The 16549-nt window shown below is 41.5% G+C and overlaps 1 protein-coding gene across 12 annotated transcripts in view; it reads right to left on the reverse strand.

Annotated features, from left to right (window-relative positions):
* The window catches only part of LOC110977314 (protein unc-13 homolog B-like), a 134590-nt gene that overhangs the window by 78409 nt on the left and 39632 nt on the right, over positions 1-16549 (reverse strand). For all 12 annotated transcript variants that reach the window (XM_087137461.1, XM_087137462.1, XM_087137464.1 and 9 more), the window contains exons 4-5: positions 3454-3571; positions 1365-1488 (exon numbers count right to left, since the gene is read on the reverse strand). In XM_087137461.1, the coding sequence (XP_086993587.1) occupies positions 1365-1488; positions 3454-3571 (242 nt within the window). The remainder of the gene's footprint in view (positions 1-1364; positions 1489-3453; positions 3572-16549) is intronic.

Genomic DNA, 16549 nt, shown 5'->3' on the forward strand with positions numbered 1-16549 from the left:
AAAAAACAGAATGTCTCAAGAAGTAACTGCACTGTCTTCTACACGCCTGGAAAACATATGTATTTACAGCTTGAAGCCAGTTCTCTGGAAAGAAACAAGCTTTCCAACTTCCAAGTGTATGGTCATTCTCTGAGAAAAATACTGAACTCTCTCCTGGGCAGCCAATACTGAATGAAAGTAGAGCTGTGAGAACAGAACAATTTTTTTGCTACAGAGGGCCATTTCGGTCACAGCCTTTCACTGATGCACACACACACACACAGACATCACAACAGATGTGGGACATCACTTGTTTAATAATATCACTTTTTGGGGGCATGGGAAATCCAACACAGCATAGAATTATTTGAGCCTCACACTCAATGTGTGAAAGTTGGCAAGTCCTGTCTTTCATATATTTCAACTTAACAACAGGCTTGTGCATGTGATGGAGCCTCATACACGTAACTATGTTTAACAAACAATACGTTGTTTGCTCATTAATTCTTCCAATTATTAATCAAAATCTGAGGACTTACATGTATATCGCTGACTTGTGTACTGTCGATGCTAAAGACAGATTAAGCGTATGCAAGCCAAAACAGATGTCATAAAAACACCATCTGCATATACATGTAGGCATAGTACAATACATGTAGGTTAAAGGTCGAAAAGCTTTTCATGCTCCTAATTGAACGCCTATTGGGCACTTGTATAATGGATGATTAGAAAAAAGTATGAGACATTGTTACGGTGCCTGGACGGCACCAGTTGCATTCACAGCCATTCATGTACATTCATTGCAGTACCGGTACTTCATGTCTGTACACAATTTTGTTTCAAAAGGTTCTGCCTTTGAGAAACATTCTGCTGGGATCAAAACATCATGCCTTCCATATTTTGTGAAGGTTTAAAATATTCAGTGAGCCAAAACCCAAACCAACAAAAAAACATCCTGGAACCCCCAAAGTAACACAAATAAAAGAAAATAAAAAGCCTACCTGAAACTTAAATTAAAAAAAAAAACCGATACAAATTTGCCCCATGTGAAACTGCTAAGAATACCACTGCATGCATTATGTGCATGCCGATATACATGTATGCATACATGTACATGCATGCATCCCCAATGACCGGTGGTCATTCCACAAACCATACATCATACTTGAACTGCTTAATCCCCTTCAGGACAGAAGGAAAACTGCCCACAAGTCAGTTTGGTGTGCAGCAGGTTCACTATTTGCAAGCACGGCCTATACATGTACATTGCAGCAGTACAAGTGACTCAGTACTCCCAACAAGTCAGCAATATGTGTCTGATGAGCTGGTGTCAATCCAGAGGGGCGTGGGGAACAGTTGTAGAGTAATAAAAGGTTGCTACTCACCAAACGGCGGCTCAAAGCGGACGTCAATCAGCACCTTGTGTCCGGTGGGGATCTTGGTGCCGTTCACCTGTCTGTTTTTCACCTCCACCTCCCGGTCTAGTGAGTACCAGTCGCCATCTCCTTCCTAATAGCACGGTTTACCAAAAAAAACATGAGGGGAGAGATGAAGAGTGACCGGGAGGAAGACTGTAAATGCACAAAGCCGTGACGGTAAGCCAAGCATGTCGGTGCCTGAGCAGGCAGTATAAGCTCATCTCCAAAGAGGCACTGGAGCTACGTACATGCAGGCCAGTTCAACTGTACATGTGTACACGGCAGGGGTGGGTGGGTGGAATGTGGTGGGGGAGGCTTAACGGTGAGAAGACCTGGTGGATGTCCACGATGCCTACGTGAATTCGGCAACTGCTTGTCCAAGTGGGATATAATGGGCAGATGCGACCGAGACTACACTACCAACATTCCCAACACAGCATAATGAAGAACGGTTACAATTACATGTACATGTACATGTAGTTCACTAGCACAGAGATCCCAACAGAGGTCCAGGGTAATAAGGAGCTTTATCATTCCCCGTGTCCACTTCAGCAATTCAAGCTCTGCCACTAAGTTGAGCAGATTGTGCGACGCAAATCTGTATCTCCACACCTGATGACAGCCTCTTTTTTCCCCTCCCAGCGTTCTGTTTGTACGGCCAAATGCTACTGGTCCTGCCACAAAACTAAACACGCAAAGACTAGCGCTGTCAGCAACCAGGCAGAAAACTCCCCCTTTATTATTCTTCCCATCCCAGGGGGAGAAAATGATTTTACCAAAGGAATATGCGTTGTGGGAGTACCAGCAACGTTTCTGCTTTCCAGCGACTGTGTGCCATGTGTTCAGGTTATCATGTGATTTCTGTAACCAGTCATGGGTGACAATCTGACCTGGTTGAATCTTCATGTACATGTACGTGTAATTGGATACCATCAAGGGCAGCATATAATGGAAAGTTAATACAACCAGTACATATCTACAATACATCAATCAAACTTTATTATCTTTTTTATATTTTTTATATCGACAGTAATCCAAAATTGTGTTTTTTTTGCTTTTCTTCTATTACCTCTGTGAAAATAAACACAGGAAGCAGAGCACCTACCGGAAAGTAAGTAAGCGAGACACACTCAAGAGCCACAGTATGTGAGCTTTATTCAAGTTTAAAATGAATCCAAATATTTTAGTAGTGCTTAGGTTCAATACTACCAAATAAGTGTCCATGAAATTCACTGTACAGCTGTGTGATATCATAACAATGTAACCCTTCTTGATAAAGGCTTCACAGTAAGTATAAAACCAAATTGTTTCTATTTAGTATGAAGTATTATTGACCAGTCTAAACCATGGAATATCTGTACATGTACCCGCAGCTGCAATGTGCTGACTCTTCTATAACAGTTTTCCACTCACGATTCAGCAAAGACGCTTTGCTAAACTCTGCAATGTAATGCAATGAAATTTGGGTCCAGCTACAAACCCTGAGGTGAGGCTACATAAGAAACATTTGGTAGCTGCACACTGTATCCTGTGTCTGGTTTGTATGCGTTCCGTGTTCAAATTCCCTCCTTCGCACACACAAAATTAAATGAAAATTAAAGAAAAGCTGGTAGAAAGTTCAATGCAGTTCGACCTCCAGACAATGAATATTGCCCCTTACTATTTACACAATGCAGTCCTGTGTCTTGGCTCCGTGGGGCCAAATTGAAATTTTGTCTAAAAATACCTGTTCATTTTTTTTTTATACTTATGAATTTTGGAGTCCGAAAGACATTGGAGAGGCCAGGAACAGCCAATAAAATCCTGCCACCCTTTATGCAGTGTACATATAGAAAATGTACACCAAATAAACAAGGAAAGGCATGCATCAACTACTGGTGCCTGGTAGCCAAGTGCAGCGGTGTCAACTCAATTGGAAGTTGTTGCTTGGCAAAAAGCATCTTCTCTCTAGACAACATTTGTTGGTGTCACTTCCGGTCGTGGCAAGAAATTTCAAATGCAGCCTCGTGCCTGTCATTCCAAAAAATTTTAAACGCACTATTCTTGACGTGCCTACCTGGTTGGAGTGCTCGATGCTGCACAGCGGGATCCATGAGGTGCCCAGCAAGGTGTCCCATATGAGGCCTTTGGTCCATAGTTCAACGACGAGGCCGCTGTCCAAGCGATTGGTTTCACTGCAAGGAAGAAAGCAAAGAAGCGAAAACCCAAGATGAATGTGGATCCTCTTGAATCAGATTTGTCCACTTCAGAAATGAAATCACAACTTAGAGCAGCACCACTTTGCGCAGTCTGAAGATGGCATAATAAGCACATGTATACTTCCTACATTATATCTTCAATGCTTTACGTTCACTGGCTTAGAACAGTCACGTCATGTCCAACAAATTATGGTGAGATACTTCTACATGTACATGTACACTCTATATGCTGCTCAAATGCCTCTTTACACCTCATTTGAGTCCTGAGGGTGCAAAATATGAATCACACCATGAGGACGAATAGAGAATCCTGGGCTCCTACTCTGGCACCATGCACCCCTTGGGTAAAAACAAAACTACATGTATGTCCCATGTCACAGCGGTCAATAATCGCTGCATTATCTTTAACATCTGCCTACATGTGCCTGACAAGCCAAGAGAAGAAAAGCGGTGAACGGGACAAACAAGCACTTCCCAGAGAGCTGTGGTAGCTACTCATAAAAGTCCAGCAAAAGCACTCGATGACACGTCGAGCATCCTGCAACAGCAACCACTCATGTTACAACATCAAGTCTCACTTGAGTTATCTGCAGCTCGCGTGTACATGTATGGAAGCCCTACCTTTTCCCACCCACATTAAGAATCAGTGACTAACCTGGGAACTGGTTCACCGTAGTCACTAACAGGGCTACCTATTTTACAATGGTACCAGTTTAGATGGGCCGGTGCACAATCTAACACAGTACAAAGAGCTTGCAATGCTGTTTCTCATTATGTAGAGAATGGGAAATGATTCACGTACAAAGCAAGGGTTGGCTAACCCTACAATTGGGAAATAATGCGAGTTAATCACTTCATGTCGGAGGACTTCAAAATTAACACAACCAGGCTATGTGTAGCTGCATGGCACAGCTGAGGGTGACAATGTCAAGCATGCCTCATCAACACGCCTCTGGCTGACATTTAAACATGCTGATCCCCCATTTGTTTTAAACACACACATACATGCACAAAGTAAAAAAAAATCTGTGAGGGGCAGACCGTCTGTTGAACTTGAACTTGGCTGCATAGCCCGTTATGGAAGTAACTGTCATTCTGTGGGCACACCCTGTAGTGGTGAAACGTATGAGGATACGCTAAGAAATATTGTACAAATACTGTGCCAGGGGCTATTGTGAATTGGCCGAGGCTGCAGATATCAAATGTTGGCCACTTACATGTATCCTGCCCTTTTTCAAAAGTCAACATTTTCAGCCCAAATAAATACCATGTCAGCAAGTAGTTAGTCATAATGAAACAAGTGGGAAATGAACACGGGGTAGAGCACCCAGACTCATACAGAGCTAAACCAAGGGAGAAAAAAAATGTGGACGGGCATGGATAAGAGTTGAGCCCTGTGTGCATGTACATGTACCTACACGTATTTGAGTCACAAACCTTACAATAAACGGCATTCCATTTGCAACTGTTGATTTAATGTTCTGCTGACATTTGCATGCTTTTAATACATACACTGCCTAGCTCCTACAGAGCACGATTTGTACACTGTAAGGGCATACTCAAACAGAGAAAAATGGCAGCAGAAAGCAATAGGAGCATGCTGCGCTGATGTCATGTACCTGTACCTGTGCATGTACTACCAGTAGTAGCAAATCAAAATCATCAGAACTTGTTCACAGAGACAATTAAGTTACATGTCCGTATCTGTCCCTGTGATGTAACACCCACCAGTGTATTGATGGCCCCAAGTTAACTTACTCGTTTCTTTGGATTCGTGCGGTATAAACTGACTTACTAAAACTGGCATGGTCTAATTTTTTCCCTTCACAGAATTTGGTTTTAGGCAGTTACACTGGCTTGTACCAGTGTTGTAGTTGAGACCACTTAAGACCTTTACAATACCACACTAGACAAGCACAAACCAACACATGAACTCCAGTCTGAATTCAAGTCACAAGCTATGCAAATGACCTGCAACAAAAGCATTCCTTTGTCATTGTTCACATTGTTACTTAAGTGACCGGCTGGTACATACATGTACGTGTATGTACGAAGCTGGGAAATTTTATCAGCGTCTCTTTCACATGCGCTATACATATACATGTACTTTTTTAAAATCACTTGTACACATCACAAATGGTGAAAATTTGTGGGTGGGGAATGAGGGCATGGAATGGAAATTTGGAAAGCAGAGAAATACATGAAGGAGAGGCGCTTACACCATATGACCTCAAGGGCACTGTTCATGATGCACACAGGTTGTATAAGCACAAGTTACATGCCTCATCAACTAATCAACTATAATGTCATGTCTAATTTTTCCCTGTACATTAATTTTTGCGGCAGTGTACGGAGAATTGATGTCATAACTTTAAAGGGATAATTATAAATGTTCAGCTCTCAGCTACTGAGCATCCAGACTTGATAACAAATTGCTGCACATAGATACAATTGTGCAACGAGGGTGAACGCGTTTCAAATTCCTGTACAGAAATCTGAGGACGCCATATTGTACCACCGTAATGTGCGCACTTGCCAGCAACCACACATGTACCGGTACCGTACATTGTACGTGTATGTGTATAGGATGCATGCATTCAGTTTAGTAGACATCCTACCAGGTACTTATGCATGTACGGTAAAATGTAACCAGTCCATAATACATATCACTCCATGTAAGCCAACCAGTAGGTTTTCGTATGGTACCTAATGACAACATTACAGTGCATGTATGTATGCAAAAAGTGACCAATCAATCCTTGTATCCCAGGTATACAAGTGCATGCACAAATGAACCTCATCAGTCTGAAATGCAGCTACAAGTTCGTACATGTAGTAATTTGATTGCATGACAAAAGCAACTTTCACACTTGTAACCAAGAAATGTGAGTAAATGAGTGGCAATGACATGTAAGGCCAGGGTTTACGTAGTCCAGGGGAATCTGAAAGTAAAGCAAATTGGTTGGAAATACCAGTAAGGGTATAAGCTAGAGCACAGCATTAATAAAGCAAGCAGAATCTGGCAGCCATTCAGTGCAGCTGATGTAGATACATGTACATGTACCTACATGTACCTTACCATCATCAGGCTCACATAGCATCTCAACATTCCTGAAACCATCTAAACTCCCTGGGGAATAGGGCACAGGATCCTGCCATTTCAGACAAAATAACCTGTGTACCTACATGTATATATATATACTCCCAGGGGACAGAGGCATGCAAGTGGGGACATTAGTGACTTGCCCAGAACCACCTAATCTATTGGTATAATACCAGCTATCATACTGTATTCGAGCCCCTGACCCCATGATGGGAGTTGCATGTATAACCTGCTGCCACCAGGCCAGATGTCCCCACCTACATGTACATGTATGGCAAAATGTATCAGAAAAATCAATATACTGTCATACGATTTGTATGGCAGTTGTGTTTGTGTAAATTTGTTAAGCATAATCTTGAGACAGATGCATACTGGTGTCTTAAACGGACATTCTTGAGAAAGTTGAGTAGCCTTGACTTAAGTCGGGATCTCTGTGACGTCTTCATTTCTGCTTTGGATACACATCGAGACTGCACGCTGTTACTTGCTTTGCGCCCTCGTGTCCACTTATTACTATGAGTTCAGCTTAAAACTCCCGACTTGACGAATCTGCCAACTTTTTGTACACAGTGAATGGGATTATCTAGCAGCCAATCACACTGCTGGACTTGTTCTTCGTCATTCATACCTGCATTGTAATGAACAAATCTACAAGTCTGACTACTTTGATTGGTGGACATTCTGTATACATTATGCAAGATATTGTCGTTCATATGCAATTCTGAATAACTACATCTCACCGACGATTGGCTTATCAGTCAAGTCAGACTTACTGACTGGTGACGTATGACAAACGTTGTGCAATAAAGGCTATCAAATGAGGGCACCTTATAAGGGTTATGTGAGCTACCAGGCCAAGCGCGACGACCGTGTAGTGCGTATCGTGCCGGCTGAAGGGATGGCCGACCAGGGAAGAGCGACGTAAGTCCGACTTGATTCAAGTCTAAAAGTTGAGTGGCATGTTTCAGTGTCTGTGAGTTTTGGTATTCAATGGTATGATACGCACATCTCATTTTTGGTCAGACCAAGAAATGTCTAACAAGTACAATTACAGGTGTTAAGATCAAGTGAATCTGAAAAAATAAATAAAATGTACGGGTAAATATGATGAAAAAACAACTATATTTTCAAGCACTTACTAATGAAAGCCGGAATGAAATACTTTTCGGGGTGAGAGGCACACATGTGTAAATTCTTGTACAAGGAAAAAGGGCACGGGACCAATTCAATGCCACACAAGATTTCACACAATGCCACATCTGTCATGGCATGCACGGGAGAAGGGGGAAGAGACTTGAAAATCAGCTGATTTGATGGGCAATGAACCCTGTCAGTCACCTGTGTTCCTTGGCGGTTGCTGAACATTTGGATGCCGTAAGCATAGAACAGTGATCATGAGCATAGAATTCTCTGGTTAGCCAAGCCCTTAATTGGGCCCAACCTCACATATCGATGCCAATTAGTAAAATGAAAAATGTACACGTACATCTAGAACAACAGCCATATCTTAATAGCTGGCATGCTTCTCCATCAGCACTCTGCACTATTCTCACAAATCAGTCTGTCCCCCCACCTTCACAGACTTATGAAATGTAAACCATTTACAGCCCGCTAATAAATGAATGGATGGCAAGTTCAATGTCTATTTGTAAACAGTCCATCATTGGGGCTTTTATCTCACCCAAACATATCTAAGAACAGAATCAGTTGTCAGCTCACTGTGCTGCAACAAAGTGGAAAAGCTTAAGAGGTTGCCTTAAAGACTGTTATGTACATGTACATGCTGACGCAGATGCAATACTGAAGGAGCTCACGTACATTTACATGTATGAGCAACAAACATGAACTAGAGATGCCCATTTTTCATATTCCAAACACAAGTAGCTCCTTTGGAGGGGACACATACTGTGTGAATGCACAGGATTGGGCACTCAATCATGTGGACCGTGATGAGCAAATGTTGAAATATAGAGTCTTCTCGAGTGCACCCCGTGCTCCGTTAAAATGGTCAACACCAGCTTTTCTACACTAGAAGCCGACAAGAGATAAAACATACACACAGCAGATACATGTACTCCTTAAACTCATGTTTATTCATCTCCTGCAATTCCACGAAATCACCTGATTGTTTTTCCACGGTTTTACCATTTTTATAATAAACCTTTCATTGGCTCTGAGTGGTTCAGGATGGACCCAGTAATCTGATCCTTTCCAACAAAAGCAAGGTTTGTTGTTGCATCAATAAATTATTTTCTTGTACATGTACATATACTATGAGTGGGTCTGAGAAAAGCCAGTAAACAAAATCTTTCCAGTGGCAGACAGGTTTGTGGCTGCAACACTTGACAGTTATTCTTTCATCAAAGCTATGAATGATTCAGGGCAGACCGGGTAAAGCCAATCCTTTCAAGCGAGAGGAAAGTTTGTTGTTGCTTGAATAATAAATAAATTTCTTTACATAGGTTAAAGTTGTTCTGAGAATTGCCAGTAAACAATATATGTGAAACAGCTTTGGCTATAAAAACTGAAAATAATTCTGTTGTCAGGGCTATGAGTTGTTAAAGGAGTACATAACTTTTCAAACAACAGGACAGTTTGTGACGTCATAAATAATGCCATACACGTACAAAATGCAGTTTGAAGAAGAACCAGTGAACTTTACTTTTAAAACAACACGCGAGGTTGTTGCAAAGTATAGAAATGATCTCCACAATATGGTGCATCCATGTGTGAAATAAGAAAAAAAATCCATTTGGTGCCTGTAGGTCAATATTGGTAACTATACATGTACCAGGCTATTGTACCGGTAGCTTTACTGGCATTTTGAATGATTTCCCCCTTTCTTGAACATGTAGTGATGAGGCGGAAAATGCCTGTCACAAAATCTGTTCAATTCAATTCAGTTCAATATTGGTACTTACTGGTATGTTAACAATTGGCCCAAAAGTCTGCGGAGTAATAAATATGAAGTTACATTGCAATCGTTATATACTGTACAATCATACAGGAAGTACAAAAGTGGTCATTTAAAAATTACGTTAAAATGAACAAGGTATCAAGACAATTACACGTACATGTATATAGCAAGTACAGTAGAACTGTAAAATTATTAACCTAATATAAAATACAACTATTCTGAACTTAGTCATTAAACGTTTAATTTGAATGGAGAAGGAAAGTTTAAAACTGTGGTGACAAGGAGGGGAGCCATCACAAAATCTGTTTTGAAAGCGTGGCCAAGTTTATACAATGATTAATTAATTAATTAATTAATTAGAGCAATGTGTGATTGCTATGTACCAGAGTCACGCAATGTTGACCTCTTCCCACAATGCACAGCACACTTTGTTTAGCGATACAATCTATCATATGAGTTATGAGAAATTCTAAAAAGAGCCAATTATAAACTAAGAGGCGGAAGTTTGAACACAAAGTTTTCATTTTGGCAAACTAATGTGGGTAATGTGTATACTGGAAGTTTTTTACTCCTTCGCCACCTCTGGCTTACATCACTGCCTTGTACATGCCTGTACATGTACACGTACTCACTGTTGTCCAAGGACTAGTGGAGATGTCTTACCACTCAACGACCAGGCTTGCCAATGTTGTCTAACTGGGTCGATTACAGGTAAGTCAATGAGCAGCGGATACCATACCAAACATTGTTCACATTGTTATACTTAAGTGACTGGTCTTGTGTCTGGTCTTGTGGTGATCTCGACTACCACACCGGCTGGTACATACGTGTATGTACGAAGCTGGGAAATTTTATCAGTGTCTCTTTCACATACGCTATACATATACATGTACTTTTTTTAAAATCACTTGTACACACCAAAAATGGTGAAAATTTGTGGGTGGGGAATGAGGGCATGGAATGGAAATTTGAAAAGCAGAGAAATACATGAAGGAGAGGCGCTTACACCATACAACCTCGAGGGCACTGTTCATGATGCACACACAGGTTGTATAAGCACAAGTTACATGCCTCATCAAGTAATCAGTACTATAATGTGACTTAATTTACCAAACTGGACATGCACGCCAAGTTTCAGAAGTATGACAGGTTATTGTGACATCATCACAACAATATGGCAGTTCCTCGGACGTGTCTATGTTTCCCCTTTACATTATTTGTTGCCGCAGTGTAGGGAGAATTGAGTAAGTCGATCAGCAGCGGATACCACACCAAACATACATTGTACTTCTAAGATCACATCATATACATGTATGCTTGTGAAGTTTTTCACAAACCCTCGCACAGTGCGGAATATGTGTGTAGTGTTATAGATGTACATCAGTGAGGGACAAAACTCTCAATATAAGTATTAACATCAAGCCGATGCAAAACGAAAAACACATCTTACAAAAATAGTATGGTTTGCAGAAATTTTTGTTCAACAACACTGGATTAAGGATGTCAGGAAGTTATGGTGGCAAGCCGACAGTCAGGCCTTGGCTGATCTTTGCTCAGGTTGTTTCAATGGTCCGTGCTCAAGGTGTGAAATGCAGCTGATTTTTGCTGGCACATGCGGCAACTTGCTGTCGGCAATTTCCCGCCCGACAAACAGTGTGAGTGAAGGAGGGGAGAAAATAAATGCTGTGTCATTTACTGTTGGCAGTGCTCGTAACCCGTAACCCACCATTAAGCGTTTACTCCGACAATTACTGGGCCCCTGATGTGATGTCCGTTGGCATGGCAGCGGCACCTCCTTCCACGTAACAGACTCTTGTGAGATCAAAAGGTCACGTCAGCCCCGCCACTTCACACGAGGGGCGCAAATCACTTGTTTGCAGTGCAATCTGATCATGCAATGGAGCAAGACAGTTCTGAGGTACTACAAAACGTCTGCTCCTGACACGCAACTCCCCAGGATAAATATTGTCTTCAGTTGAGAATAAATTACACAGGTTCAACTTAGAGCCCGGTGAAGAAAATTTAAGTCAGTTTCTAAAGATTCAACCTTTTTAACAATGTTTACAGATACCGGGTGCAACTTGGAGCAAAACAGTTTCACAGGCTCTTACAGGCAATACCATAAACTTTATTTTTTACTTCAACTATTTTCCCTTTTCTATACAGAGCCATTCTATTTTCACCACTGACTCTTGGAACTCCATATTAGTGAGAGTGCCATAGTCAAACAATGAAAAACAAATTTCCGCCCAAATCTGATTGGTGATGATTCCAAGCACCAAAAATATACTTCAGAACCTGAAGATCACAAGGCATTAACCACTTTGAGAAAATTGCCAAAATTTTCAGGTATGAACTTCATAGGCCTATAAAAGTCAGATGCCTGCAATTACTAACAGCAGATACACTGTACATGTGTGCGTACACAGGTACAGTACATGTAATTTCACTATAGTTAAAATTTCTGATATGCCGTCATCCAACTGCAAAACAAAATGATCCATTAAGTTTTACCCATTTTAGATGCATTTTGGCATCCACTCAAGCCTTGGGTCTAGAACGTTGTGGAAAAAAATACGGGTATGGTTGCCAATACAGCACATTATCTGGATGTTGTTTTGAATAACGTAAATGTACTTGAACTGCATAGCCATTTTTGACACATCTGCGAGAAAAACAAACTCATGCTGTACATGATTATGCTGGTACAGTGCAAAGACAGGTACCTGGGAATTTGTTCTTCTAAGTTTATGCAGGTAAATACTGCTGGCAGGTCGTGGTTCATCAATCAACTGGAGCTAATCTGTCAACAGAGGGGGCTAGAAGCATTCAAATGCTGCCAGACAATGAAATAGTCCATTATACATGCCCATGTGGAGCCTTTGATCTCTGTGCCAACAACTCAATGCAATTTCACACTTTTGCTTATACCCATTGGCCACAAAATCACTGCTAACTAACCACAAACATTCTGCACAGATGCATACATGTACATATATCAGATACCTTTTCATTTGCCATAACCATGTGATGGATGGAGTAAGTACATAGATACTCCCAATCCTCTTTTGCCTGTCTGTGGTACTCTTATCCTGCCATTCATGTGCTCATGGAGTGTGCAGCTTGTGTTATCACAGGTAACACGCTCTGAAATAACCTTCTGTTACATATCCCACAATTCTGTGCTGTATTATGCCACCTCTGATATGCCACTTCAACCTACCCTCATTTACCCCAGATGTCTAGTGCGGACATTCCTTTCTTCTCATGTAGTTAAGAAAACTCAATGGAATTACTCATTTTCTTGAAGTGTGAAGAGTATTTTGAGCTCAATTTTTGTAAAAGTTTCTTAGCTTTCCCTCTTCCTTTTGCTACGGATAAGCCAGACCTCAAAATAATTTTAAACCTGTTTTCCAGACAAGGACTTGTGAGGACCTGGCTTAGTCCTTAAAAGTTTACACAACCTGAATTAAGTGTACCTCTTTTGTTCACGGATCAACACTTTTAAGTATGTAAGGTTGGAACACTCAGGTATTTCCTGACAAGTCTGGCTGTTTACCTTAAGCAGCCCCAGCCATAAAAATATATGATGTCCATTTTGAATGCCAGCCTGCTGGTATCAAAGATGGCAGATGGGAAACTATGATGCCAGTGTCAGGGATAGGACAATCTGACATCAAGTCAACAGTACCCTCTTCGGGTAGAGGTAAAAAACCTAGGCTGTTTTGCATAATACGCAATTGATGAATCTGGTGACCATGGGAACGCTATCACTGGTCATCTTCTGTGGCCCCCACCAATGGCGATGAGCATTGTAATAGCGACTGCACAGAGCCACTGTTCCATGGCATTGACTCAATACACAACCTAACATAAGACTTTCTGCCATGAAGGGGCCGATGTAGGAGATGTCCACAAAACCTTCACTGAATTTATCTTTAACTAACAACTACTATTTGTGGTATATGTGCATGTTTAAGTATTTTTTTCTGGCTCATAATAGCATTGTGCGTCACAATCACCCCACCAACTATGAACCTTGACTTCCATTTTCTAATCAACTGCAAGGACATACCGAGAGAATTCACACAGTGCACAGCAAATGACTGAATTAAGTCACAACAATTAGCCTCACAGGAATTTCAGTTTATATCTCATATTTTTATTTTTTTTTGGTTGTTCCTCTTCAATTCTACTTGCAGACGTCATGATGCGGAGCTGCAAATTGGAGGCACTGGTGTCAATAGTTCGAGTTAGCACAGGAGGGAAAACTTCGACAAAACACGGGCGATTCACAATACTGCGCCACCAAGAGTTTGCAGTGCGTTGACCAATCATAACACGCAAAAATGGTTGACCCCTTTCAAAATTTCGCGCATTGTGATTGGCCAATGCGTTAGAAACTCTTGGTGGCGCACGATTGTGAAATGCCCGTAACGGCCGTATTGGATATATAATTACTATGGTGCCTGCCTGCAGCAGTCACAGATCAAACTATTGCACATGCACAGCCTTGGCAACACTGGAGAAGAATGTGTACATTCCGTGCATACATTGTACATACACAAGTATTGTTTCAGCTGACCACATCTGGCGTCGCCTCAGGTTGTTCTGAATTTCCCCCTCCCTTTTTTTTTTTTAGTAGGTCAATCAATTCCATGGAAGCCTGAAGTCAGTGAAGGGGATTCAACAACACATCAACACAGGAACATCGGTGACGTGCATGTGCATGCATTACTTGGTTACAACACTGACTCCATGCATGCATGTCGTCATATGGACGGGAGTTTGTGCAACTAAACAAAATGTTGGCAGAGCTGCTGAGCATACCACTGTGCACTAACGGAGCAGACCTGCCAACCGTGCCGTACTCCTTCCTAAGGTTGGGCATTACCACACAATAGATTAAAAATTGAAATGAACTGAGGGCTCATTGTGTGGTAATGCCTGACCTCAGGAAGGAGGCTTTGCGTATTTCATGAAAACCATCAGTAGAAGCAGTGAAAGGTACTTGGAGGAAAAATTTGCTTATCCTTGTTATGTAACAATACTTTATTTATTTATCTGGCATCCAACAGAGCATTTCGCACTAATTACAGGATAATAACGAGAGAAGACAATGAAGAAATGTTCAGTTTTAGAGGTGGGAGGAAAACCCTGGATAAATGTTTCAGTAGAAAACCAATAGACTCAGGTAGGGACGGAAAACCCAATCCACACGTGGACCGAGCTGGATTCAAACCCCGGCCCCCAAGGTGAAAGGTGAGGAAAGAAACACTGAGGCAACCTGACTCCCCACAAAAATCTCCATGCACATCCATGCAATATTGAAATCAAGAGAATGTTCTCCACAAAATACGCTTACCACTTAGCAAATTTTAGTGCTATTGTGAGCAAAACATTTACTTAACGGTAAGCACTAGTGTGAAATTGAACCCTGTAAGGGATCAGGGCAAAATTTAAAATTAAGCAACTCCAAAGTCATTTCATACTTCGAAATCAGAAGAGGCAGTCAAGCCTTGAAAAGGAAAACTACATGTCAAATTGTAAAATTGTACGTAATTGTATGCATGTATGGGAAAAAAGACATACTTAATTTCAGACCTACATGTAGGTCCTGAGAAACCACTTTTCCAAACTGGAATTTAAACATGCTCAGCGCGCAACATATCCCCTGAGAATTTTGAACAGGCTGCTTTAGTGCAGATCAAAGGCTTTGCTGTGTTAATCCTGGAGAGTAAACTAGATGAATCACTTAGCTTTCCATTAGAATCCCACTCATCCCCATCAATCCGCAACATCGCCGGTGAGCAACGGAAACAGGGTGTGACTATTTGGACCATCACACCTTCCATCCTTCCCCCCCTCCCCCGGGACGGAGCCAAATGTGTTAAAGTTCATTGAGCTGGCTGAGCTGTGCGGCACCTTTGGGCGAGGACATGCATATAAGTTCACATACCGGGTACCTGCATGTGAACTTCAGCCATCTTTTTTATATTTATGGTTAGGCCGAAGCACCAGGTGAGTCATATATTAGTATATGATGTCAACGTGGAAATAAATGTTGAATTGAAATTGAAATTAAATTGAGTAGTAGCAATGGTATTCAAGTGTCATGCAGTCTAACACCTATCTTTCTTTTTGTTACTGTACAAGGGTGAAAGGAATGGTTCAAAAAATGCACTGAAACTTTTAAAACCCAGACAATGTTATTTCCTTTTTCATGAATTTTCATCCCCCCCCTTTAAAATGTCTCTAAAGTACAGACTGATTCTGCTGGACCACAGTTTCATGAAAGGTGTCTTCATTTCAATTGAACCTTGAAAATAACACCACGATCTATTTGCGACTCTTTCAACTAGGGAATGCAAGCAATCTACTGGTACACGTTCTTCATCCCACCATACAGCTGATTCATTCATGCAGACCCAGGGTGTGCCTTCTTTCACCGCGTTCGCTGGAGCGTGGGCCGAGAATAATAGCTGAAAAGCGGGCTGAGGATCTCAATTTTTACGGCATGTCTTAACGCGTCCCACCGTGAAAGGGTTAACCACGCATACAGCAGCCAATCTACAATGTAGCTCCTTTGCTCCAGATTGGATCCTGCAGCGACAATAATTGCTCTCATTAAACTCAGGTGTGAAATAAAAGGGCTATCAAATTCCTCGGCCTATGGGCCCAGAGGCAAGAACCAACGAGGGTGACAGCATTGTGGCTGTTGCGCCCGAGGAGTATTCATATCCGGTTGGTGCTGGTAACCAGTACTCCACGTACTGTACATGTAATCATGCATCATCACCTTCCATGGGTATTTTGTGCAAATTTACTCAAAACTTCAACGCGTCATAAACAATTTCAATGGCCTCCAACTGTTTGTTTGTAATACAAAACTGGCTTTTATTTCTACACTGGCTACAATGACGCTGCAGCTGAT

The sequence above is a fragment of the Acanthaster planci genome, linkage group LG05 (genome assembly GCF_054643075.1).
Source record: "Acanthaster planci isolate LZ-2023a linkage group LG05, COTS_SCS, whole genome shotgun sequence".
NCBI lineage: Eukaryota > Metazoa > Echinodermata > Asteroidea > Valvatida > Acanthasteridae > Acanthaster > Acanthaster planci.